This window comes from Giraffa tippelskirchi, chromosome 7, assembly GCF_054371585.1.
Source record: "Giraffa tippelskirchi isolate mGirTip1 chromosome 7, T2T-mGirTip1v1.2.pri, whole genome shotgun sequence".
NCBI classification, from domain to species: Eukaryota; Metazoa; Chordata; class Mammalia; order Artiodactyla; family Giraffidae; genus Giraffa; species Giraffa tippelskirchi.
Window position 1 is genome coordinate 15,738,182 of NC_137281.1, and position 26,037 is coordinate 15,764,218.

General features: G+C 41.9%; 2 protein-coding genes and 1 long non-coding RNA gene across 5 annotated transcripts in view; 2 read left to right on the plus strand and 1 right to left on the minus strand.

Moving 5' to 3' along the window:
* ZNF565 (zinc finger protein 565) overlaps window positions 1-16,048 on the plus strand; it is a 35,890-nt gene extending 19,842 nt beyond the window's left edge. The window contains exons 6-7 of one of the 3 annotated variants that reach the window (XM_081517000.1): window positions 4,412-4,987; window positions 13,809-16,048. In XM_081517000.1, coding sequence (XP_081373126.1) covers window positions 4,412-4,987; window positions 13,809-13,834 — 602 coding nt within the window. In that variant the 3' untranslated portion in view covers window positions 13,835-16,048. Of the gene's footprint in view, window positions 1-4,411; window positions 5,840-13,808 lie in introns of those variants that run through there. The other 2 variants (XM_081517001.1, XM_081516999.1) reach the window with 2 other exon arrangements.
* LOC145515786 (uncharacterized) lies at window positions 217-25,015 on the minus strand. Its single transcript, XR_014061009.1, has 2 exons — window positions 23,887-25,015; window positions 217-2,368 (listed from the first exon to the last, which is right to left on the minus strand). It is a non-coding gene; the product is annotated as an uncharacterized LOC145515786 (long non-coding RNA).
* On the plus strand, window positions 24,228-25,779 carry COX7A1 (cytochrome c oxidase subunit 7A1). The gene is made up of 4 exons (XM_081517100.1): window positions 24,228-24,282; window positions 24,968-25,054; window positions 25,177-25,261; window positions 25,641-25,779. Exons 1-4 carry the CDS (start codon window positions 24,268-24,270, stop codon window positions 25,694-25,696), a joined length of 243 nt encoding a protein of 80 aa, XP_081373226.1. The 5' UTR covers window positions 24,228-24,267; the 3' UTR covers window positions 25,697-25,779.
* Window positions 25,780-26,037: the final 258 nt, after the last annotated feature.

Below are 26,037 nucleotides of genomic sequence, written 5' to 3' on the forward strand. Positions count from 1 at the left end.
ATTAATATAAAGTGCCCTGTTTTTGTTAGTTTAAAAAATTATGGCGTATCTTTGCTTATCCTTTTTAAAAATTGCCATTTTAAGTGTGTCACTGTAATCAGAATTAGTTTCCTTTTTTAATCAATTTTAATAGAATTTAATCCATTCCCATTTGTGATCATTCATATGTCTGTTCTTATTCCTGCTATCTTATTTTATATTTTCTGTTCCTCATTCTTTTTGTTTTCCTCACATTTTATTGCCTTTCAAGCAATTTAGAAGTATAGTAATCTTTAACTTGACTTTTAAGAAATGTGCTTAAACCTGCATTTCTCTTCCCACCTCAAGACTGAAATAGGATTTTTTTTGCATTTAGTAAAATTTTTTAAAAAATATTTGTTTATTTAATTATTTGGCTGCACAGGATCTTTAATTGGCAGGACAGGAGCTCTTAACTGTAGCATGTGAGATCTAATTCAGGGATTGAACCAGGGCCCCCGCACTGGGAGCTCAGAGTCCTAGCCACTGGACCATCAGGGAAGTCCTTTCTGGTAAGGTTTTTTTTCCGAAATATTTTTATTTTGAAATCATTTTAGTTTAGACTTGTAGAAAATTTGCAAAATTATTACAAGGAATTCCCAAATACCCTCCACTCAGCTTCCCATTGTTAAAATTTTATATAATTATAGTATAGCTATCAAAACCAGGAAATTAACATTGGTATAGTACTATTAACTGATCCACAGATCTTATTAGAATTTCATCAGTTTTTTCCCCTAATGTCCTCCTTCTATACCAGGATCCAGTCTAGGATCCCACATTGCATTTAATTGTTGTGTCTCCTTAGCATCCTCCACTCTGTGACAATTCCTGTCTTTCATGAGCTTGATCCTTTTGATGAGTACTCTTTTGGAGAATGTCTCTCACTTGTGTCTGTCTGATATTTTCTCACAATTAGATTGAGGTTATGCATCTTTGGCAGGAATACCACAGAAGTGATATTGTGTCCTTCTCTGTGCATCATATCGGGACAACCCCCGATATGATGTTAATATCACTGGTAGTGTTAACCTTGATCAACTTGGTTAGGGTATCTTCCATATTTCTTTCCTGTAAGGTTACTACTTTTCCAACTGTAATTGGTAATTATCTTGTAGGGAGATACTTCACAGCTACATAGGTACACTGTTTCTCCTCACTTTGCCCACTATAATTTTAGTATCCATCTTGTCTATAACAGTTAATACAGTAATGTTGCTGTGTGTTGATTTTGTGTCCCTTATTGCCCCTGCATTTATTAATTGGACTTCTTCTGTATGGAAGGGCTTTCCCTACCCCCTTTCCCATTCATCTGCTTATTCAGAGATTTACTTCTATCAGTATAGGCTATTTATTTATTTCTGTATCCTATGAGTTGTAGTCCAGAGATATCATTGTTTATTTTGTTGTTCAAATTGCTCATTGGGAAAGCTTTGGCCATTTGGTAACATCTTCAGGTTGACTCCTAGGTTCTTTTGGCATATCCTCTTCCTGTTTTTGACTACTTCCTTATTTTCTGGTGCTTACAACATCTTCTGGGTTTATCCTGTATCCCTTCTCGCCTCACTCCTGAAATCAACCACTGCTCAAAGGAGACCTGGTTTCTTTTATTGGTGGATGGTATGAAATGGTATCTTTGAAATTCTTTTTCTAAGCAAAGTAAGACCTTAAGACCTTTACCATCTTTTACTCCACTATGCCCTAGACCAGGGGTTGGCATACTACAATCTATAGGTCATGTCCAGCTTGTGGCCAGTTTTTTGTACCATCCACAAGCTAACAATGGCTTATACATTTCATAAGAGTTTAAAATTATATATATGTAACAGAGACTTTATGTAGTCCACAAAACCTAAAAAAAATTTACTATGTAGGCCTTTACAGAAAAAGTTTGTCGACTTCTGCTTGGATTCACCCCACTCTAATCTTATTTTAGTGATCTGAAATTCTTGCTTCATACTGTCATTTTTATAATTTATAAATGTATAGTTTGCATTATTCTTAACAGTAATGATATAAATCAGTCATCTGCACACTATGAACTGTGGGCCAAATCTGTCCTGCTACCTGTCTTTATATAGCCTGTTAGCCTGTTGAATTCTGTAAATGCCTTCTAAGAGAGGCATATACATAATTAAAATCATATGCTTATGGATTTATATCAGTATTTGGCAGTACTATCTATATGAAATATTTTCAAAAGTGAAATACATAAAACCTGGTTACAGATCAGCACTAACAGATAAATATTTACCATCAATTCTGATGCTGGAGAACACTAACCTTGAACTCCAGTTAAGTGAAATGTTACCTCCCACAGAAGAGAATTCTATGCTTCTCATTCTTTGACCTGCATTACAAAAAAAAAAAATTATTATGCTTTGAATTTCATCAATAAAAAATGTGTAGCAATTTGTTTTCTCTCTTATTACCTAAGTGCCTACATAACATCCTCATTTTTGTCTCTTGAACCACAAAGCCTAAAATAATTATCATCTGGCCTTTTAAAGAAAAGTTTTCCAACCCCTGATTCAGAGATGCAGTTGAAAGTCCATGTTTGAAGACAAAAGTGTATATAATCAAAACTATAATTGCCGTGTACTTAAATTAGCCTGAAATTACCAAGACATCTGTACTTCAAAGCTCAGAAACCAAGAATCAGATTTTCAGTTTTCTTTGTACTTGGCTCTATCTTACATTTCCCTGGAAGACTGGACTCCAGAGTTAAGACTAAATAGACATGATACATTGAGTTACTCAGTGTTTTCTTTCTGTGTGTATTAGTTTCCTACCCTTGTGTAACACATTACCACAAACTCAGTGGTTTAAAACAACACGTGTATTTTCTCACAGTCCTAGAGATTAGGAATCCAAAATACATCTCAGGGTGTCCAAAGGGCTTATTCCTTTCTATAGGCTCTAGGTAAAGATCGGTTTTCTTGCCCTTTTCCAGCTTCTAGAGGCCACCTGCATTTCTTGGATCATAGCCCCCTTCCATCTTCTGGTTTTTTTTAATGGCTACACCACACAGCTTGCAGGATTGACCAGGGAAACCCACACCCTGGGCAGTGAAAGTGCTGAGAGCTTTTTGAAAGTGTGTTTTAATCCAAGACCTCAAGAGAAAATCAGCCATGTAAAGGGTCCAGGACAGATTCCTGATAGAGATCTAAGATGGAAAAGACCTAGATTTATTCTAGATGCTCAAAGGAGGGCTGTGGTTTGTTACCTAGGGAGGAAATGGGAGTACTCAATATGAAGATGCATTGGCCTTGGTGGAGACAGAGCAACAGAGTGACTACAAAGACAAGCAGGGACCTACTTTGCCAAAAACCTGTGAACCGTGGCATTGAATTTGAAATTTATTCTAAGTGCAGTGGGGAGGCTATGAAAAAGTTTAAGCAGAGATTTTCATTTTGATTGGCACTAGCATCACATGGTGGAAAGTGTTAAAAATATAGATGCCTTATTTGTATGAAATGCCCTGAAAAGGCAAATCCATAGAGAGAGAATTACTGTTTCTCTGCCATTAGTGACTGCCAGGGGCTGGAGGGACTGGAGAATGGGGAGTGGCTGCTTAATGGGCACAGGGTTTCTTTCTTTCTTTTTATTGAAATACAGTTGATTTACATGTTTTGTTAGTTTCTGCTGTACAGTAAAGTGATTCTGTTACATATATGTCTGTGTGTATGTATATGTATATTCTTTTTCATATTCTTTTCCATTATGGTTTATTACAGGAAATTGAATATAGTGCTATACAGTAGGACCTTGTTCTTTATCCATCTTATATATAATAGTTTGCATCTGCTAGTCCCAAACTCCCAACCCAACCCTCCCCCACTCCCCCTCCATCTCAGCAACCACAAGTCTGTTCTCGGTGTCTGTGAGTCTGTGGCACAGCGTTTTAATTTGGAGTGATGAGAGTGTTCTGGAGCTAGCTAGTGACAGTGATGGCATGACATTGGAAATGTACTCTAAACCACTGAATTGTACACTTTAAAATGATTAAATGAGAAATTTCACGTTATGTGAATCTTAACTTTGTGTTTCGAGAAGTATGTACACACACGTCTTGTGCCTACGCCTGAAGATTTTGATTCAGTGTCGGGTGGTTCTTGAAGAACATTTCTTTTGTTACAAGGCTTTCTGGATGATTCTGTCCTCTGGCAGAACTGAGAACCACTGTTCTCTTTCCCTTTCTGGCACCATGTGAGGTCTCATATCTGTGCCTTCATGTGCTTTTTAGACATTGCACAGCAATATTTGAGACTTACACAAGCAGTTCACCAATTATGGTGATTATTTTCATTTTGTCTCTCTAGTCTACTGAAGAATTTTTAAATTTCTCTTAGAGGGAGAGAACAAGTAGTATTTACTTTTTTTCATTTTACAGGCTTGGAGTCAAGGTATAAGACATTTCTGCAGAAAGATAACTTTGAAGTCGTGTCATTCAATTGGGAGCTAATGGAAAGCCTTCAGTGCTATGATGAAGACTGGGCATACAAAGGCCAGTTTGAAAAACAACAAGTAAATCATGAGTGCTGTTTTAAGCAAGTGAAGATCACCTATGGAAACATGCCCACTTTTGAGTGTGGGCATACATCACTCACCCTACATCCCAGCAGTGAGACTGGCGAAAAATCGATTGAATGTAATGAATGTGGGAAAGCATTCAGCCGTGGCTCACACCTTATTCAACATCAGAAAACTCATACTGGTGAAAAGCCCTTTGAATGTAAGGAATGTGGGAAGGCCTTCAGTCGTACCTCACACCTTGTTCAACATCAGAGAATTCATACAGGTGAGAAACCGTATGACTGCAAGGAGTGTGGGAAGGCCTTCAGTCGAACTTCAGAACTCATTCTCCATCAGAGACTTCATACAGGTGTCAAACCTTATGAATGTAAAGAATGTGGAAAGACCTTTCGACAGCATTCACAACTTATTCTGCATCATAGGACTCATACAGGTGAGAAACCCTACGTCTGTAAAGACTGTGGCAAGGCTTTTATTCGTGGCTCACAACTTACTGTTCATCGGCGAATTCATACAGGTGCTAGACCCTATCAGTGTAAAGAATGTGGGAAGGCCTTTAGACAGCATTCACAACTTACCGTACATCAGAGAATTCATACTGGGGAGAAACCCTATGAATGTAAGGAATGTGGCAAGGGCTTTATTCATAGCTCGGAAGTTACTCGACATCAAAGAATTCATTCTGGGGAGAAACCTTATGAATGTAAAGAATGCGGGAAGGCCTTTAGACAGCACGCACAGCTTACACGACACCAGAGAGTTCATACAGGTGACAGACCCTATGAGTGTAAGGACTGTGGAAAGGCCTTCAGTCGTAGTTCATACCTTATTCAACATCAAAGAATTCATACAGGTGACAAGCCCTACGAATGCAAGGAATGTGGGAAAGCCTTTATTCGTGTTTCACAACTGACTCATCACCAGCGAATTCATACTTGTGAGAAACCCTATCAATGTAGGGAATGTGGAATGGCCTTCATTCGTAGTTCACAACTTACTGAACATCAAAGAATTCATCCTGGTATCAAACCTTATGAATGTAGAGAATGTGGGCAGGCTTTTATTCTTGGCTCACAACTCATCGAACACTACAGAATTCATACTGGCTAGAAAGCCTTGGTGTTAGAGACGTAGGAAAGCCTTTATGTGGAATTCATGCTTCGCTCAGTAGTAAATAATGCATAATGTAATGTAATTATTGTCAGAGAACCTTCATTTGTCACTTCCATTATGGAACATCAGGTAACTCATACCAGAAGAAAATTCAATAAATGTGGGAATTCTTTTTGCCTCCTACTCACTGTTTACTAAGGGAATCAGGGAGCTTATACTGAAAAAATTTAATATGAGTATAGAAAAGCCTCATATTACTACTCAAAATATATTAAGCTATGAGAATTCCTAATAGAAAATGACCCTATTAAAGTATTTTGTGGCTGTGCCTTTTGCCATTTACCTTATTTAATTAACATTATCTCACTTCCACCAATTATTGACTATACAACATTGCACAAATTATGCAGTGTCTGAGTTCCTCAGTTTATTTTTAAGCAGTGATAATTATGTGTATCTAATAGAGTTTTTGTGAGGACTGTCAGAAATTTTACATAAGCCCATGCTCAATAAATATTAGTTATTGTCATTAATTAATAACAGTATTACTGTTAAGGACATAAGTCCTAGGGTGGCTCAGATGGTAAAGAATCTGTTTGCAATGCCAGAGACCTAGGTTCGATCCCCGGGTCAGGAAGATCCCCTGGAGAAGGGAATGGCAACCACTCCAGTATTCTTGCCTGGAGAACCCCATGGACAGAGGAGCCAGGTGGGCTACAGTCCATGGGGTCTCAGAGTTGGACATGACTGAGCGACTAAGCATACATACATATTACTGTTAAGGAGTTAGGAGTTTATGTAAGAGGTGGGCCTTATGAATATATCAAATATGAAAAAACCTTCAAAACCACCTCTTCTGAAAAACAGTAGCAAAGTAATTATCACGAGAAGATGTTCGTTTAAAGGGTTGTAAAATTTGAAGATTATAAATGGAACAGAAGAGTAGCCAAAAGAAATCTGCCCAACTAAGGAATATAAAACCACCTCCAAGTATAACTTCAAGAGAATCAAAACTAAAATTACAAACTAGAAGTGAATGGCAGTGAATTCTGCATATCAAAACCAGTTCATGGGATTTCCTTGGTGATCCAGTGGTTAAGAACCTGTACTTGCACTGCAGGACGTTTGATCCTGCATGCCACCTGATATGGTCAATAAATAAATAAACAGTTCAGTGTAACCAAAGCTGTACTCCTATCAGAACCCAAGGTATAAGCGTAGATTAAAGGATCCAAGTAAATCTCCAGCATCTACTCATTGCCAATCACATACTAAACACATTAAGTGAATGGTCAACTAAAAGGGGAGATTATCACATCAACCCAGGTCAACAGTAAGAATGATTATTAAAAATAAAAAGCCAATAAAATCAGAAACAACAGTAGACCTAAACTGAAAGTTAACAATAGACCCTCCCTGGTGGTCCAGTGGTAAAGAATCCACCTGCCAGTGTAGGGAACATGGGTTTGATCCCTGATCCAGGAAGATTCTACATGCCCCAAGGCAACTAAGCCAGTGTTCCACAACTACTGAGCAGCCCATGCACCGCAACTAGAGAAAGCCCATGTGCAACAATGAAGACCCAGCGCAGCCGAAAATAACTACATAAAATTGTTAAAAAAAACATTTAATAGACAATTGAGAGTGCTGATGTAGGAAAAAAAAGATTAAGCAGTATGAATGAGGAAAGGGTATTTTTTTAAAATAGCTACTATGCATGACTAATTATTTAGAAATCTAGAAAGAATGGATTTTTGTAAAAATATTAAAATTGATTTAAGAAAATATGGGATTTCTGAACAATCAGTGATTGTGGAAGAACATAAAAAGTCATCTAAGCTCTGTCTCTTTAGAGAAAACAGTTTAACCTACAAAACCTTAAAGAACAAATAATCCCTGAGAGAAGTTTGCCAATTCATCATCAAGGCTAAATAAAATTATGATTAAAGAAACTCAACAAGGATAGCTCCTAAAGAACAAACTGTAGATAATTATCATTTGTGAAGATAAACAGAATTCCAGCTAATTTGATCCAGTTTATCAGAACTAATTTTAGATGGAATGTCTGGAATTGTACCCATTTCTGGATTAAATATTAAAATTTTGATATTGTAACTCCAGGATATGATGATGATGGGGAAAAAAACCTTGATCCAACTCCAGGGACATCCAGGTCAGGGCCTGTGAATGAATCTGAGAATCTTAGAAAACACATCCCCTCAGCCCTCGTGGTAGCCAGTCAGTGTCTGGGGCAGAATACCCATTGCACCCTGATGCCATCCATCTTCTCAGTCATCCTGAGTGTTCAGTCAAAATACCTGCATTTTCTGCATGTACCATTGCCTACAAAGGGTTTAGAAAGCAATGTGCTGTATGTCATTTTTCTTTAAGTGGCTTAATGATGAGGATGTACAGTTGGAAGGGCTCAAAGCTATGACATTAAAAATTATCTCTCATGGGACTTCCCTGGTGGGCTGGGGCTTCCCTCATAGCCCAGTTGGTAAAGAATCCGCCTGCAATGCAGGAGACCCCGGTTTGATTCCTGGGTCAGGAAGATCTGCTGGAGAAGCGATAGGCTACCCACTCAAGTATTCTTGGGCTTCCCTTATGGCTCAGCTGGTAAAGAATCCGCCTGCAATGCGGGAGACCTGGGTTCGATCCCTGGGTTGGGAAGACCCCCTGGAGAAGGGAAAGGCTACCCACTCCAGTATTCTGGCCTAGAGAATTCCATGGACTATACAGTCTGTGGGGTCACAAAGAGCTGGACGCAACTGAGCGACTTTGAGTGGTTAAGACTCTGTGCTTCCACTGCAGGGGGCACAGGTACCATCCTTGGTCAGGGAACTAAGATCTCGCTTGCCAAGCAACAGCCACAAAAAAGAAAAATAACTCTGAATAGTTTAAACGCAGGCTAAAAATTTTCAAGTTAAATTTTGTATTCACATAAGTAAATCTTCACACATTCTTCTCACCCTGTCGCCCTTCATGTAGCAATCACTGCTATCAAGTTCATGTATATACCTCCTGATTTCTATGTTTGCTTAAGTGTAAACATATACATAACACTCTTTATAAAAATGTTTTACATAAATGGTAGCAAATTTCTGTACACTTCTATGAATAGTTTTGCTTAGCCATATACCTTAAAGATTGGACCACATCAATACATAGTGGCCTTATTATTTTGTAATAGCTGCATAGTATTCCATATGTGTTTCATAATTTCTTTAACTTCATCAATTTAGTTTTTACTAATTTTTGCTCTTTCCAACAATCCAATAATATCCTTGCACATATAGGTAGGCAGTGTTCCAATTTCTATTTGTTTCATGAATGTCAGTTTTTTAAAAAGTTATCAGGATCCAAATAATGTCCAAAAATTGTAGTTGATTGTGTTTTTTTTTTAAGCCTCAATCTATGCTTTATTCTTGTTTTGCCTCTAGCAATTTAATTTTTGAAAAGACTATTTTGTTTGCCTTATAGTTTCTGAGACCTTGGTTTTTGCTGGCAGATCCCAGTGGTCAGTTTAACCTGCTCCTCTATCCTTGATATTTCCTATAAGTTGGTACTTGATGTCTAGAAGCAAGGATACACTGAGGTTCAATTTTTGTTGTTAAGATTTCTTATAAGTGGTTAATATTGAGAGGCATAATATTTAGGTGTCTTTTTATGATGTAGCAGCCATTGATGTTCAATTGGTAAATCTATTAGTAGGGACTACAAAATGATGATATATTATTTATTTTTTCTTTTTTTAGCTAGAATACTTTTATAAAGAAAAACGTCCCCTGAACTGCTGTTTGGTTACCCATGTAAAGAAAGGCAAGTTTCCAAAATAATGAGCTGGTTCTCTAGCCTACTGCCATCGTAACCAGTGAGTTTAGGGTGGTGTGTATGTGAAACGTATTCAGTACATTTAAATCTATGTAAGCTGTACTCTCATGCTCAGATTGTTCCCTGTGTGGTTTGTGGGATCCTCTTCCATTTGACTCCTTTGTCCTTTTGACACAGGAGTGTTACAAAGGACACTTGTCTTTGATCACTGGCCTGGTGTCTGCCACAGTAGGATGTCCCAGGCTTGTCTTGTTCATTTCCCTAGTAGCCATTTTCTAAGGAGTCCTTTTTCTTTCTGGTATTTTGGTACTTTCCAAAATGGTATTTAGAAGCCTCTAGTTGTGTGTCATTCTCCTGTTTGGACATTTTTTTATATAAATACACATTTTAGGCCATTTTGTACAAGTCATTCAAGTGCCTTCAGGAGGATTATGCATCTATACATCTGCCCACTTTACAAGAGATCCCAAAGCACCACATGAATTCATCTAATATTTATTGAATGTTCACCATTGGCTGGGTGAAAAATGGAAAAGTCATTTTTGTTTTTTCTTTCATTCCTTTGATTATGATGAATAGAGATGACCATTGTTCACATATTTGTTGACCACTGATTTTGCTTTCAGCATGGTGCCTAATATATAGTAGGTTCTCAATAAATATTTGTTAATTGAATAAATTAATTGTATGTTCATATGCTTTATTCACTTAATATTGAGGTAGTCATATTTTTCTTACTTAAAAGAACTATTTTTGAGAGGAATAAATGTGTACAAAATTCCTAGTACAATGCCTGAAATTCACCAAGTGTTAGTTCCCTGACTTCTTGTTTGTGTCCATTGTCATTTGTGCCTCTGATTTGGCTTATTTTTCTACTTTGGCTTATTTTTCTACTTCAAGATGAAGAAATTGAGGGCCTTCCCTGGTGGTCCAGTGGCTAAGATTCCACACTCCCAATGCACGGGGCCCGGTTCAATCCCTGGTCAGGGAACTAGATCCCACATGCTGCAACTAAGAGTTCGCATGCTGCAACTAAGACCCAGTGCAGCCAAATAAATAAATATTTAATTAAAAGAAAGATAAGTTGAGAGTCAAAGAGACAAAGTAGTTTGCCCAAGGCTTCTTAAGTGGAAAATCCTAATTTCAAGGACAAGGGCAAGACAGGGTAGAGTTTCATGTGTACAGATTTGAGTGTATGACTGAAAAGGAAAAAGATCAGTGTTTTTTCAGATAATGTATAAATTTCAGTCTGAAAAAACACCGGTGGCTCAGACAGTAGAGAATCCACCTGCAACTCAGGAGACCTGGGTTTGATCCCTGGGTTGGGAAGATCCCTTGGAGAAGGGAACAGCTGCTGCTGCTACTGCTGCTAAGTCGCTTCAGTCGTGTCCGACTCTGTGCAACCCCATAGACGGCAGCCCACCAGGCTCTGCCGTCCCTGGGATTCTCCAGGCGAGAACACTGGAGTGGACTGCCATTTCCTTCTCCAATACAAGAAAGTGAAAAGTGAAAGTGAAGTCACTCAGTCGTGCCGACTCTTCGAGACCCCATGGACCGCAGCCTACCAGGCTCCTCTGTCCATGAGATTTTCCAGGCAAGAGTACTGGAGTGGGTTGCCATTGCCTTCTCCGAAGGGAACGGCTACCCACTCCAATACTGTGGCCTGGAGAATTCCAAGGACTGTATAGTCCATGGGGTTGCAAAGAGTCAGACACGACTGAGCGACTTTCACTTATAAATTGCAGTCAGTTCATGGCCCTAACACAGAAAGTGGAAATGCTAGCAACAAAAGGATGAAACAACTTAAGTTTTTTTTTTAATTTTTGTTTGTTTTATCCTTATAAAAAAGTAAAAATACCCAAATAGAATCAGAGAATATAGGAAAATGGGAGGGAAAAACATTTACCTTAAACATAAATGTTACCATTTTTGCATATTTCCTTCTAGCTTCTAAGTTTTTAAAAATTCAAACTTTGTCTTTACTATGGAAAACTTCAAACATACGCCGAAGTAGAAAGTATAGTAGGATGAGCCCTCATATTCTCATCACCCTGCTATATAAACCATTAGCCCAGGGACCTCCCTGGTAGCCCAGTGGTTAAGACTTTACCTTCCAATGCAGGGGATACGGATTTGATCCCTGATTGGAGAGCTAAGATCCCACATACCTTACAGCCAAGCAGAAGCAATATAGTGACAAATTCAATAGCTTTTAAAAATAGTCCACATCAAAAAAAAAATCTAAAAACAAAAACTGTCAGCCCATGGCCAGTGTTGTTTGTCTGTACTCACATCTATTTCCTGTTTCATGGGATTCTTTTGAAAGCTGATCTCAGGTGTTGTATGATGACATCTGAAAATATTTCAGTAATTATCTCTTAAAGAGACTTTTTAAAAATATCCGTAAGAATTTCTAATCCTGAGCTACTAGTAGAAAACAATAAAATTTTCTACCAAATCCAGTTTAGCTGACTCTCACTGTGACTGCAGAAAAAGTTGTTTCAAATGCATAGGAGAATTAGGAATTTAGGAAAAGACTTTCCTAGAAACAACATTCTCTCCCAGATTCTCTCTTTTCTTTTCAAAAAGAAAGATTATCAGGTGTGATTGTGAAATGTGAAGGGTTTTTTATTGTTTGTATTAAAAATAACTGACGTGGTACAAGCCTTAACCATAATTCTAAATCTTTGATGTGTTTAGAATTGCATCTGCTACTCTGCTTCTAGGAGGCAGTCAGATACCTGTTGAATGACTGAGTTAATAAAGTAGGCAAGTAATAGAATATTTTTATGGTGGGGAAAGATGTAGGTGGGGAGCTTGCCCTTTACAAAAAAAAAAAAATTTTTTAAGATAAATATAGATGTGAAATTCCTCACTTAGAAGTCACCATGCCTTAAACCTTGGCTGAAGAATTGCATGAGTAATTCCAAAGAACCTTTTTTTTTTGGCTGTGCTGTGTGGCTTGCAGGATCTTAGTTCCCTGACCAGGGATCCAACCCAGGTCCCAGTAAAAGCACCAAGTTTTAACCACTGGACCACTAAGGAATTCCCAAGAATTCACATATTTTAATTTTGGAAATAAAGTTTGGTATTTCATCTTCGTTAGATTCATAAGCAACATTAATGATAGACCAGGTTGCTTTACTATTCCAGCTAGGAATCTCTCAGGCATCTCAAGTGTAATACCTAAAGCCAGGCTTACATTTCCACCACCCCCACCTTACAGCTCCAAAATCCTCTTTTTCTTCCACGTTTCTAATATATCTTCTAACAATGTCCCAGTCAGCCTGGTCTACCAAGCCATAAATAGACTATCAGCTATGAGTTCTGGTACCTTATCTTCCACATTTGAAATATTAGCTTTAGGATCAGATCTGAACTCTATCACTAGATAGATATGATAACCTACCTTCTCTAAGCATCTGTTTGGGGCTCATAATAGTACCTCATGGAGTTATGAAAACTTCAATGTGAAAACCTAGCAGAGTTTCCAGCACAATAATAAAATCAGAAAGGAAAGTCTGATGTTACATAACAATTCAAAGTTACTTTAATAATTGCAGGCATACCTAAATTGACCCATTCCTAGTCATACAAATAAGCTCCTCTAATTCAGTAAATGGCCCCCCATTGCCCACCCTGATACCCAGGGACCCTCCTTGGCCTGCCTCTCCCTGGTTATTTTGAAATCTCTTTTGCTTCTACCACTGGGGCATTTCTGGAACACATACCCGTTTGGTGAGTACCAGAAAGAGGTACTTTAGGGTGACAAGCCCTGCAGCCAGAATTCCTGAGTTCAAGTCCAAGTATAGCTCCTTGCCAGGTGGCCTTGAACTAGCTTCATAATTTGTGTCTAGGTAGTAATTGTCATGTGAGGATACAAATAATATATGCTTAGAGCATGTCTGGAACATGGTAAAGGTTGAGTACATTTATTTTAATTCAGTTCAAGTCTATTTACTGAGCACCTGCTATATGTCAGGCACTATTCTAGGCCCTGGAGATACAACAGTGAACAACACAGACAAAAAGCCCCTCCTTCCTGCAGGTTGTATTCCAAATAGGGGAAGAGAGACCAACATCATAAGTCAATTTTGTAGTATGTTGGAAGGTGTTATGCATTGAGGTGAAAGAAAGGGCAGGATAAGCAGATCAGGAATGGGAGGAAGGTTGCAATACAGATTGCTAGTTATTGTCACCACCAAGTATTTAATAACTGTTCATTTATATATGTTAATACATATATATGTTTCTTACTTATTAATTAATGAACTTATTGCTGTTTATCATTTGTTGTTGTTGTTTAGCTGCTGAGTCCTGTCTGACTCTGTGACCCAATGGACTAGAGACCACTAGGATCCTCTGTCCATGGAATTCTCCAGGCAGAAATACTGGAGTGGGTTGCCATTTCCTTCTCCGGGGGATCTTCCCGACCCAGAAATCGAACCCCCATCTCCTGCACTGCAGGCATATTCTTTACCAATGAGCCACCGGGAAACACTTATTTATAGTTGTGCTGTGCTAAGTCACTTCAGTCATGTCTGACCCTGCGACTCTATGGACTGTAGCCCACCAGGCTCCTCTGTCCATGGGATTCTCCAGGCAAGAATACTGGAGTGGGTTGCTGTGCCCTTCTCCAGGGGATCTTCCTAGGATCAAACCTGTGTCTCTTTCCTCTCCTGCATTGGCAGGTAGATTCTTTACCACTAGTGCCACCTGGGAAGCCCTTATTTATAGTTATTAAGTGCTAATTATTAAGTAGTATAATCAGTGATCATTGTTTATCATTGTTACAGTTTTTATTATTGCCTTAAGTCAGCCCTCATCATCTCTTATCTTCCATCAGAAAGCTTGGTTTTATCTAAAACCAAGTATAAGTATGTTCCATCAATAGTCTTCACTCACTTAAGGAATAGAGTGACCTAACTGAACCTTAATTCTACTTAGCTCACTAGCTCCAGCTCTTAGGCCTCCCTCTGGATCTACCTAAGTCACTTGCAGCTCATCCTCACAGCATATTGTGATTTCCTATGACATAATGACATGAGAAAGGGACAAGGTCACTCTGTGACCAAATCTGAAATGAGAGACAATAATGCTCTGCAGCCACAAAAAGGACATCAAGGTTCAGGGTCATGACTATTCTTCTAGCTTCTAATACCCAAGGGGACATGGGGACTTCCCTGGTGGTCCAGTAGCTAAGACTCCACACTCCCAATGCAGGGGACCTGGGTTCCATCCCTGGTCAGGGAACTGGATCCCACACACTGTAACTAAGAGTTTGCATGCCACAACTAAAGATCCTGCATGCTGCCACTAAGACCCAGCACAGCCAAATAAATAAATATTTATTTTAAAAAAGCCTGACATGAAGGGGAAAGGTATCAGGAAAGACAGGAGATTTTCTTGGGCAGTCTTTCACTGAGGAAGGCAAGGAGGGAATGGTGACTACTAATATGCTTTTTGGAAATCTGCAAAAAAGTTTACCCCATCAGTCAAAGTTCTGAGTTTAACTTCATACTGGCACTTCTGCTTAGTTATGAGGCGAAATTCGAGAGAATTTTATCTACTGCTAGAAAAACAAATGTTCGACTGAGTTTCAGCTACCAACTTTCAGTGCATCTTTTTATAATTTTATTTATTTATTATTTATTTTTGGCTGTGCTGGATCTTCGTTGATGCGCAGGCTTTTCTCTAGTTGTGGCAAGTGGGCACTACTCTCTAGTTGGGGTGTGAGGGCTTCTCACTGCGGTGGCTTCTCCTGATGCAAAGCACAGGCCCTCGGGCAGGAGGGCTCAGTAGTTGTAGTTCCCGGCCTCTACAGCGCAGGCTCAATAGTTGTGGTGCACGGACTCAGCTGCTCCTCGGCATGTGGGATCCTCCGGGACCAGGGATCAAACCCGTGTTTCCTGCTTTGGCAGGAAGATTTTTTACCATTGAGCCACCAGGGAAGCCCTCAAAATCCAACTGTACGTGTTATCTGAACTAGTATTAATTGTGCTTAGAATGAATGGTTTTATTGTTAGAAGAAAAAGATTAATGAAGAGATGTGTTCCAGTTCCACTGCTGGATCGGGAAACATAAATAATGGAAATGTTGAGAAAAAACGTTGATTCAGCAGACTTCTTAGAGCAACATTATCAAAGGAAAAAAATACAAGACTTCAACACATATATACGGAATCTAGAAAAATGGTACTGAAGAATTTATTTACAGGGCAACAGTGGGAAACAGACATACAGAATAGACTTACGGACATGGGGAGAGGGGAGGAGAGGGTGAGATGTATGGAAAGAGTAACATGGAAACTTACATTACCATATGTAAAATAGATAGCCAATGGGAATTTGCTATAAGGCTCAGGAAAATCAAACAGGGGCTCTGTATCAACCTAGGGGGTAGGATGTGGAGGGAGATGGGAGGGAGGTTCAAAAGGGAGGGCATATATGTATACCTATGGCTGATTCATGTTGAGGTTTGACAGAAAACAGCAAAATTCTGCAAAGCAATTGTCCTTCAATAAAAAATAAATTTAAAAAATACAAGACTTTATCATGAAGATTATTTTTTAATGGTTTATCCAATATATAAAATTCAAGGAAAATGTCATGCCACAATATATTTCTCTATAGTTATATTCTTACCAAAAAAAAAAATTAATTAAAGATACATGAGGGACATCCTCAGCCGTCCAGTGGTTAGGAATCCACCTTACAGTGCAGGGGCACAGATTCGATTCCTGATCCAGGAACGAAAACCTCACATGCTGCGGAGCAACCAAGCACCTGTGCCACAACCACTGAGCCCGCACTCTAGAGCCCGTGCTCTGCAATAAGAGAAGCCATGAGAATCCCACACGATGCAACCAGAGAGTAGTCCCCACTCATCGCAACTAGAGAAAGCCCATACTCACCAAGGAAGAGCCTGTGGGCCACAACAAAGACCCAGCATGGCCAAAAATAAATAAATAAAAATTAGTTTAAAAAAAGAAACATGGCCATACAGCACACCCACCTGTTGCTGTGGCCAGATTACCGTTTCAGGACCAAGACACTCAGTCCTTCATCTGCTCGGAGCGCTGGCTAGCAATGCCTTGCAGCTGAGAGGGCATGGCTATGGCTCACCGAAGGGCAGAGAGAATGGCGGTGGTGGATCTTGCTGGAAATGTGCCATTTGGAACTTGTAAGAATGGAAATCCACTCTGGTGTGTCAAGGAAAGCTGTTTGAGGGGAAGTGTCTCACCCGAGGCACTCTGCTCTAAAACCACCCAAAGAGGACACTTCCCTGGTGGTTAAGATGCCATGCTTCCTGCAGGTGGTGTGGGTTCAGTCCCTGGTCCGGAACTAAGATCCCACACAGCAGGACTACAGGGGAAAATAAACAGAGATCCTGGCCACTAGGTGCTACTTGGCTGCTATGCACTTTATGTTATGCAGCACCCTGGTTCAGGAGAAGCTGAGAATGCTGTGGGAACCTGGTGCTAGAAACTGCCCACACTGCAGGAGCTGGGCATCAGGGAAGCCAAGCACACTGTAGGAACCTGGCCATCGAGCACAACAGAACCGGGACGCAGATCTCCCTTTCCATTCTGCAGTTTCCATCAACGTCTACTGATGAAGCTTATCATCATGCCAACTGGCAAAGAAAAACTTTTTTTAATGACCCTATATTCAGTTTCATGAAGCAGACAAAAGGGGGAATTTAGAGCTAAAGGGCAATAAATCAGTAATCAACACTGTCTACCTCTTGGACTAATTAGTGTAGCACGCTCTACACACCTGTGAACCCCTATACAACCGCAAAATGAGAACCTTAGTCATGTATCTAACAAGATACAGCTGTCTCCTTACAAATGAAGAAATTTTCCCCCTTTCCCCTAAGTGAGATGCACAGACCCCGAAAGTCACAGTATCCATTACTGGCTATATTAATTACTCCTCAAGTCACAGTCTGACTGAATACTAGTTTAAGGCTCACTTGTAAACTAACTTCCAACAACTTGCATATAAACTAAAAATGTATCAAGGAAAGAGAAGAAAATAGCATGTACAAATAAATACATACAGTAGGAAAATGGGCGACTGGCCTTTCCTGCTGGCTCAGATGGTAAAGAATACCTGCAATGCAGGAAATCCAGATTCAATCCCTGGGTCAGGAAGATCCCCTGGAGAAAGGCATGGCAACCTACTCCAGTATTTTTGCCTGGAGAATTCCATGGACAGAGGAGACTGGCGGGTTATAGTCCATGGGGTTGCAAAGAGTCGGACACGACTAAGCAACTAACGCACACAGAGGCAAATAAGAGACTTCACTGGGGGCCAGTGGCTAAGACTTGGGGCCCCCAATGCAGGGGGCCGGGGTTCAATCCCACAGTCCGCAACTAAAGATCTCGCCTGCCATAACAAAGAGCCAGCCAAAGTAAATGTTTTTTTTAAATAGGCAAATGGGAAATATAGAAAGCCACTATAATTTTCATTTTTGTGTCTGGTCACAAGGCCATAATTGATAGCTTCCTTCTTCCTCAGCCTATTCTGTATTTCCACCACCCTCAGCCAGAACCTCATCTGCTCCAGGTTCTTTACCTGGGGGAGTGATCTGTTTTCATTGTCTCCTACTCATCCCACTGCTAGAGGGTTCCTTTACCTTAGCCTTATTTGTACTTCCTTGTGTTTGGTGTGACAAAGTATCAGTGAAAAAAGTTAGGACTTGGCGCTTTCACTGCTGAGGGCCCAGGTTCAATCCCTGGTTGGGGAACAAAGATCCCACAAGCCACACAGCTCAGCCAAGAAAAAAAAACTTCTATTTTGGGATATAGTGTATATAATTTTTCCATAATAAATCAACAGATAAGTTAGAACTCTACATCTCAATAATAAGGGCATGTATCTCATCGAACCAAACCTACACTGCTATGAAATACTAAGAAGCAAATCTCTTTAGGCCATCAAGTCTGGCATAGATTTGATAGTCTGTTTCCTTAGAATACTAATACTGCAAACTTCACAGTACTTTTCATTTATTTGACATATCAAGATAATTTTATGAGGGAATTCCCTGGCAGTCCAGTAGTTAGGACTCTATGCTATCACCAAGGGTTTGGGTTCAATCCCTGGTGGGAGAACTAAGATCCTGCAAGCTATGCGTGTGGCCAAAGGGAAAAAAGACACAAAAAGATAATTTTATGACAGTTTAGTTTTATTTAAATTCAACTCTATACTCACAGGATTGAACATACCAACAGGATTATAAAAAGGCATTGTTAATCAGTACACATGAAACTGAAAAATTTGTAAAGGAATTACAAGCGATGGAGCTATAAGTATGACCAGAAAAGATAGTGGAGCTATTAAACTATTGGAAGAATTACAGGAATAATTCCTTATGTGACAAAACTTTGGCACCCAAAGAGATTCTTCTGAATCTTATTAGATACATTATTTTCAAATGCATTAAGAACTGTTAAAATGAATCTCATCAAAGAGCCGGAGATGGCAGTGGCAACCACTCCAGTACCCTTGCCTGGACAATCCCATGGACGGAGGAGCCTGGTAGGCTGCGGTCCATGGGGTCGCTAAGAGTCAGACACAACTGAGCGTCTTCACTTTCACTTTTCACTTTCATGCATTGGAGAAGGAAATGGCAACCCACTCCAGTGTTCTTGCCTGGAGAATCCCAGGGATGGGGGAGCCTGGTGGGCTGCCGTCTACGGGATTGCACTGAGTTGGACACGACTGAAGCGACTTCGCAGCAGCAGCAGCAGCATCAAAGAGCTGAATTAGTGAAATATTTTGTTCAAACACTGGAGCTATTATACTGAAATGTGTTGATTGGTTGGGATCAAGGTGAAGTTTTTCACATTGTCAGTCTTCTGGTTTCAACTGTTCTGGGGTCTATGTGCTTGAGGCCAGCAGTTTTCAGCTGGTGGGGGTCTGGTTCCTTACAGGAACAACTTAGGAAGGTGTGTCAGACCTTTATATCTTCAGGAAACTGGGTGTTGTGATTCTGCTATGTGACTGGTTTACAGTCTAAACTGTTGCTGGCTTCCCAGTCCAACAGCTATTTCTTGTTTCTACATCTTCACATTTTCTAATCATTAACTCTTGAGCAAGCCTTTTGGGACTCTGGGGAGGACCGGGAGACTAAAGCAAAAGCCTTTTACTACAAAAATCAGGGACACAGGGGCTGGTATACAGTTTCAAGCTCCATACTACCCCTAAAAAATGAACATTAATTCCTTCATATAATAAAATTTTCAGTCAGTGTTCACATTTCCCCATTTGGTCATATTATTTTTATATTTTTTCTTTGTTGAAAATATATACATACTGCTTGTTCAAATCCGGATCAATAAATATTACTGAATAACTGCTGATTTCAGAACAAATTATCCTTTTATGCCTGGGGAAGGCCAAGTATATTTTTGCACTTTTGTTGCTGTATCTGAGGGGTTATTTTCATTTTGTTTTTCACATGCATAAAATTTCCTTGGAAGGACACATAATAACACAGAATGGTTCCCTTGGAGAGGAACGCAGAGAGTGATCAAAAGGAAGATTTTTCTTCCTATGCACACTTATGAATTTTAAACCATATTGAACTCATGATCTACTCAACAACTGAGGAGTTAAAAGTAAAAAAGTTTTCTAAAGGCAAGTAAGTCCTAAAACATCATCAAAAGGGATTAAAAGAATGTGGGAAATAGAGGTGAGAGGGGCTGTTTTCCAGATCTGCCACAAGATGGCAGCAGAGTGACACCAAAGCTTGGTTCTCTACTCCAGAAGGCTGCCTGGCTGCCACGAGTCTCCCTCCCCATTCAGGATAGGCAAATGCTGATAGGTTCCTGCCCACCTCTATCCTCAGCTGTAACATTGTAGCTGAGCTAAATCCCCAGATTCCTGACCCACAGAGGCTGTGAAATTATGTTTACTGTTGTGTTACGCTTCCACATTTTTAGGTGATTTGTTACTTGGCAGTTGGATACTAGATTTCATACCATTCCACCAAAAAGTATTTGAGTATGTATTTCTAAAACGTAGGCTCACTTTTTAAAAAAAATACAACCACAATAGAAATAAAGGTTTAAATTATTTTCTATACTATCCAAGCAGTCTAGTTAATGGCACATGATGAAGTATTTGACTTAAAAATATTAATGTCTGCAATCTATTTTAAAATAGATCAAAAAATTATATGGATGGATAGAGGTATAGATGGCTAGTTATGTGATAAGGCAAATGTAGCAGTGTTTATTATAGAATCTAGGTGGTGGGTATATGAGTGTTTACTAGAAAATTCCTTTACCCTTTCTGTATCTTTGAAATTTTTCATAAAATGTTGAGGGAAAAGTCAATCATTGGGGCTTCCCTGGTGGCTCAGTGGTAAAGAATCTGCCCACCAGTGAAGGAGACTCAGGTTCAATCCCTGATCCAGGAAGATCCCGCATGCCGAGGAGCAACTCACTCCGCTGGCCGTAACTGTTGAGCCTGTGCTCTAAAGCCCGGGAACCCCAACTACTGAGCCCACGTGCTGCAACCACTGAAGCACAGTGCCCTCGAGCCTGTGGTCCACAACAAGGTAAGCCACTGAAATAAGCCTGCAACTAGAGAAAAGCTCGTGCAGCAACAAAGACCCCAGACAGCCGAAAATAAATACATTTTTTAAAATTATTTTTTAAAAAGTCAATCATTGTTTAAATTTCCAATTGTCTCAAAAGTGTTGCAGTTTTTTTTGTTTGCCCATATCAAGATCCAGATAATATCCACAGGGTGAGATGGGTAAATATATAAGTTCAGTGTTCTTCAAATCACAGTATTTTGGTGCATTTTGTTGTATCAATAAGTGTTCATGCTAACACAGGGCAACAGAGTTTACATCCCCCGGCTGGCTCTTGATCCTGAAGTTGAGCTCTTTAGTCTTGCAATCTGATGAACCCATTCCTAAAGGAGACCTGAGTGATGGCAGCAGCAGCTTCTTTTTTCTTTTTAATATTTATTTTTACTTAGTTATTTGGCTGTGCCAGGTCTTAGCTGCAGTATACAGATGTTCCTTGGAGCGTGCAGGTCTTGTTTTTTTTTAGTTGCAGCATGCAGAATTTTTTATTTATTGCATGCAGAAATTTTAGTTGTAGCATGTGGGATCTAGTTCCCAACCAGGGATCAAATGCAGGTCCCCTGCATTGGGAGTGAGGAGTCTTAGCCACTGGACCACCAGGGGAGTCCCAGCAGCTGTTTGTGACTAGGGCTTCCTGACCAAGGTCAGTGCTTCAGGGCGTGTTCTGGACTCTGTCCCTGCAGGGGCAGCTTCAGAGAACAGCCTTCTTAGGTCAGTTTTTACATGTCCCGAGTGTCAGTCCTATAGGTCTAGCCTAAAAATGAGGCATGTGTCTACTGCAGCTACACAGAGCCCCACCCTCAGAAGTGGGGAGTTTAATCCTCTGCAGTTGCCATCATGTAATTCTTTTTTATTTTTTATGAACTGCTGCTCATTCAACACACATTTTTGTGATTGATTTATTTATTTATAGGCTGCGCTGGGTCTTCTTTACGGCACCCGGGCTTTCTCTAGTTGTGATAAGTGGAGGCTACTCCTCACTGTGAAGCATGGGCTTCAGTAGTCGTGGTACTCGGGCTTAGTTTCTCCGCAGCATGTGGAATCTTCCCCAACCAGGGATCAAACCCATATCGCCTGCCTTGGCAGGCAGATTCTTAACCACTAGACCACCAGGGAAGCGCACCACCTTGTAATTCTTCATGTTATCTTTGAATTTGTGTTTTGTGTTTTATAAGTGAAGTCTGCTGGGACAATGGAGCGGGCATCGGGAACTTAAGAGCCTGACCTGTGTGCATTCTCTCTTCCCACCACCCTGTCTCCCTGAGACAGGCTCTTAGCTGCCTGTTCTGCCTCCTGAGGGCCTGGGCTTAAGGAGGGTCAAGGTCCACGACACACATCCCATGGCATCTGAGGGCAGGGCAGAGTGGCAGCTACTTCCTCCTCAGTTGGGACTCCATGGCATATTCAGCAGGTGACCAGCCGGGGCGAGTGTCCTGCCCACCATTAATCCCGGTTCCTGTGTCTTCTTGGAAGAGAGGCTGTGTCCCCCTGTAGGGAGCAAGCCTGTGGGAAGGAGCTATGCCTTGTTTGACTTCTCCACCTCAGGCCAAGGCACCAGTTGGTCCAGTGGTTGGTGGGGAGAGAAGAACCTGCCAGCCAGCAGCCATGTGTACAGACACACAAAGTTGCAGGGCAGGTCGCCCAGGTGACCGTGAGAGCTTGGACTCACCCCAGGGTATCCCTTGCTCTAGGGAGCATGACAATGAATAGCAAATTAAAAACACCATGACAGGTTAAGAGCAATCATGGAAGAAAGAAAAATGCTTTATATCTTAGTATTTTTATTTTTTTAATATCTATTTATTTGGCCATGCCAGGTCTTAGTTGCAACATGTGGGATCTAGTTCTTTGACCAGGGACTGAACCCGTGTCTCCTGCATTGGGAGTGTAGAGCCCCAACCGCTAGACCACCAGGCAAGTCCCAATATCTTAGTATTTTTAAGCGGGTTTTTTCTTTCCTGCTGTTTGCTGTTTGAACGAGGGGTCCCACATTTTCATTTTGCACAGGGCCCCATATGTCAGTTCGCAGTCCTGCTTAACGGGCACTCCTTCAGCCTTTCCAACCTTTCTGATATCCCATCCCAGAACAATTTCTGTTTTCTTCCCTAAATACTGATCCTACACAGCTGCAGATAACAGAGGACAACTGGGGGAATGAGCACTTATGTGGCCACTTCCTGGATGACCAGAAATATCCAAATGAGTAGAATCTAGGAGGAGCACTGAAGCCCTACTTGGTTAAGTAGGTGGGAGTGACCAAGTTAGAGAACATTTGGCTTATATTGTATATCCTTTGACAAATATTTATCAAATCCACCCATGTGTCAGGTACTGGGGATGCAGTGGAGTCTAAAGGCAACAGACAGAGCAACTACACTGTTTTCCAGGGTGAAGAACCGACTGTGGAGGTAGGGGTAAGATGAAGAAGCAAAGACGGTTGCTATGCAGAGCAGTCATTTTGTGCGCATGTTTAACTTAAGCAGTCAGCTACATGGGTTCACAATAAACAAAGATAATGAAAAATAATTAAACAAGGAAATTATCCTGCCCTTCATTCCACTTAATAAATAAGCAGCATATGCTCCCTCCTGTATGAGATATGGGCGTAATCTACTTCCTTGGGTCTCGTATCTCATCTGGATGTGGTGTGAGTTAAGTGTACTTTCCATACAACGTAGTCCCTGATCCCCAAAATGAACATTGACATTTAGCCAAAGCCACAGCAATCTGTTACAACGTGGGAGGAAAATGGCATAATGAAAGATGGTGTCTTACCTTCCTTCAGTTGCTCTCAACATCAACCGGATAGGGAGAGATCCGAGGGACCCAATGGAGGAACTGCACTTGTCCTATCCGGATACCTCCGCAGAAACAACCCAAAAATGTATTCTCTGGGACCGCTTTTCTCTCCGCGTGGACCAACAGAATTCTGAGATGAGTAACAGATGGCTACTCCAACCATTCGGCGCTGGGATGCGGGGATGGGGTTGCAGCGCCTTCCCCGCCCACCTATTGGACGAATCGGAAAGCGTCCTCCGGGACCACGGTGTCCTGGGGCGCGCGGGGGGCGTGGCCTGGGACTCCCCCAGAGGGGAGGGCGCCGTCTGTCCTTGGGCAGAGAGGGGAGGTGACTCCGGCCGAAGAGGAGGACACAGGATGAGGGCCCTGCGGGTGAGGGCCCCCAAGGGTCGGGTTGCGGCCCCCAACTCGGAAACTCTCACCCCTATGTGAGACTCTCCCCAAATTCCTGGATCTGGGGACTTGGAACGTGAGCCCTCTTCAGGGTTCAGGATTCCCTCCTAATAAGCCTGGGGCCCCTCTCCCCAGCTCCCAACCCAAAAGCTTTTGAGGCAACCGGGGACCCGTTAACTTGACCGAAAGCCCAGAGTTTGAACTTCTTCCCTTCGTCCAGGGCTCCCTTAGCATTCCTTCCCCTCTCCCTAACTTCTTAGGCTGCCAGGAAATTCCCTAAGCACCCCCGATCCAGTCCTGCCCTTCTCGCGACCTGAGCTCCTCCCATTAACTCAGGGAACCGAAGAAAAAAAAAAAAAAAAAAAACCTCTCGGGACTGGGACCCGCAGAAAATGAGCCTTCCTTCTGGGTCCGATCCTCTAGACGGTCCGATAACCTTCAAGCCAGACCCTCTAGGCACGAGTCCCGTTCTTCTAGGCCTTTCCTGCCAGGACACCCTCCCCCACTCGCGCTGTCAGCTCGCATCTTGCCTTTGAGGCGCTCCCAAGGGACAGGAGTGTCCCCAGGTCAGAGCCTCGGGAAGTCCGACACCCTCCCTCCAACAGGACCTCCTCCGGGACGCCCCTCCAGACTCCCTCAATGTCCACCCATCCCATCTGCACAGGTCTCCCAGGCATTGGTCCGCTCCTTTAGCTCAACCGCCCGGAACCGCTTCGAGAACAGAGTGGCTGAGAAACAGAAACTCTTCCAGGTGGGCGGGGCGGGGGAGGAGCCTGGGCCGCCCGCTTGGTCCAGAAGAGAAGTTGGGGAGGCAGGAGCTTAAGGTCTGCGGTGCTGACAGCGCCTTTCTCATCATGTGCCCCCAACTTCCAGGAGGACAATGGCCTCCCGGTGCACTTGAAGGGCGGTGCAACAGACAACATCCTGTATCGAGTGACGATGACTCTGTGTCTGGGGGGTAAGTGCAGGGCCAGGATCGGCCTGAAATGCGGGAGGAGGCAGCGGGGCTCGAGATGGAGTGGGGTAGGGGCGGGTTCTGGCGCTGGGGTTTCGCCAGAGAATTGGATTCTGAGCTGGTGTGGGACCGTATGGGAGCCTGGGCTGACAAGCACGGAGGGAGCACCGCAGGGCTTGGGCTCCTGTCCCAGGAAGGTGGCTGGGCTAGTGATGCGTCTGGGGAGAAAGCCTGAAGCCTGGTCTGTACCAAGGTCCAGCATTTCCCCAGCTGAAGTGCAGTTTGGGAAGAGACTCGAGCCTGCAGCATGGGCTTAGAAGGAAGATGGGGCTCAGGGAGGGAATTGGGGCCTCATTCAGTATCCCCCACACCCCCTCCCTAGGCACTCTCTACAGCCTGTACTGCCTTGGCTGGGCCTCCTTCCCTCACAAGAAGTGAAACCAAGAAGTCTGCAGGACCTGAACAGGCATCAATAAATGTGCTGGTTTCCTGGGGAACTCAGCCCAGCTCCATGCTCCCTATTTGTGCCTCCTAGCCCATCCTTCCTCCAGCAAGTCATTTCTGCCCTGTGGACAACTCTGGGACCCTCCTACTAGACCAGGGTTATCCTTAGGATGTCACTGCCTCCCAGAAGCCCCAAACAGCATCCCTGGGCTGTCCCCTCAGGGTTTGGGGACCTGCTTTGTATCCTGGGATGGCAGCCCCTCTCCCTGCAGAGGCCCGGGAGTGGGGAGGAAGATCCTGAGCATAGTGTATGACACCAGAGGTAGAGGCAAGTG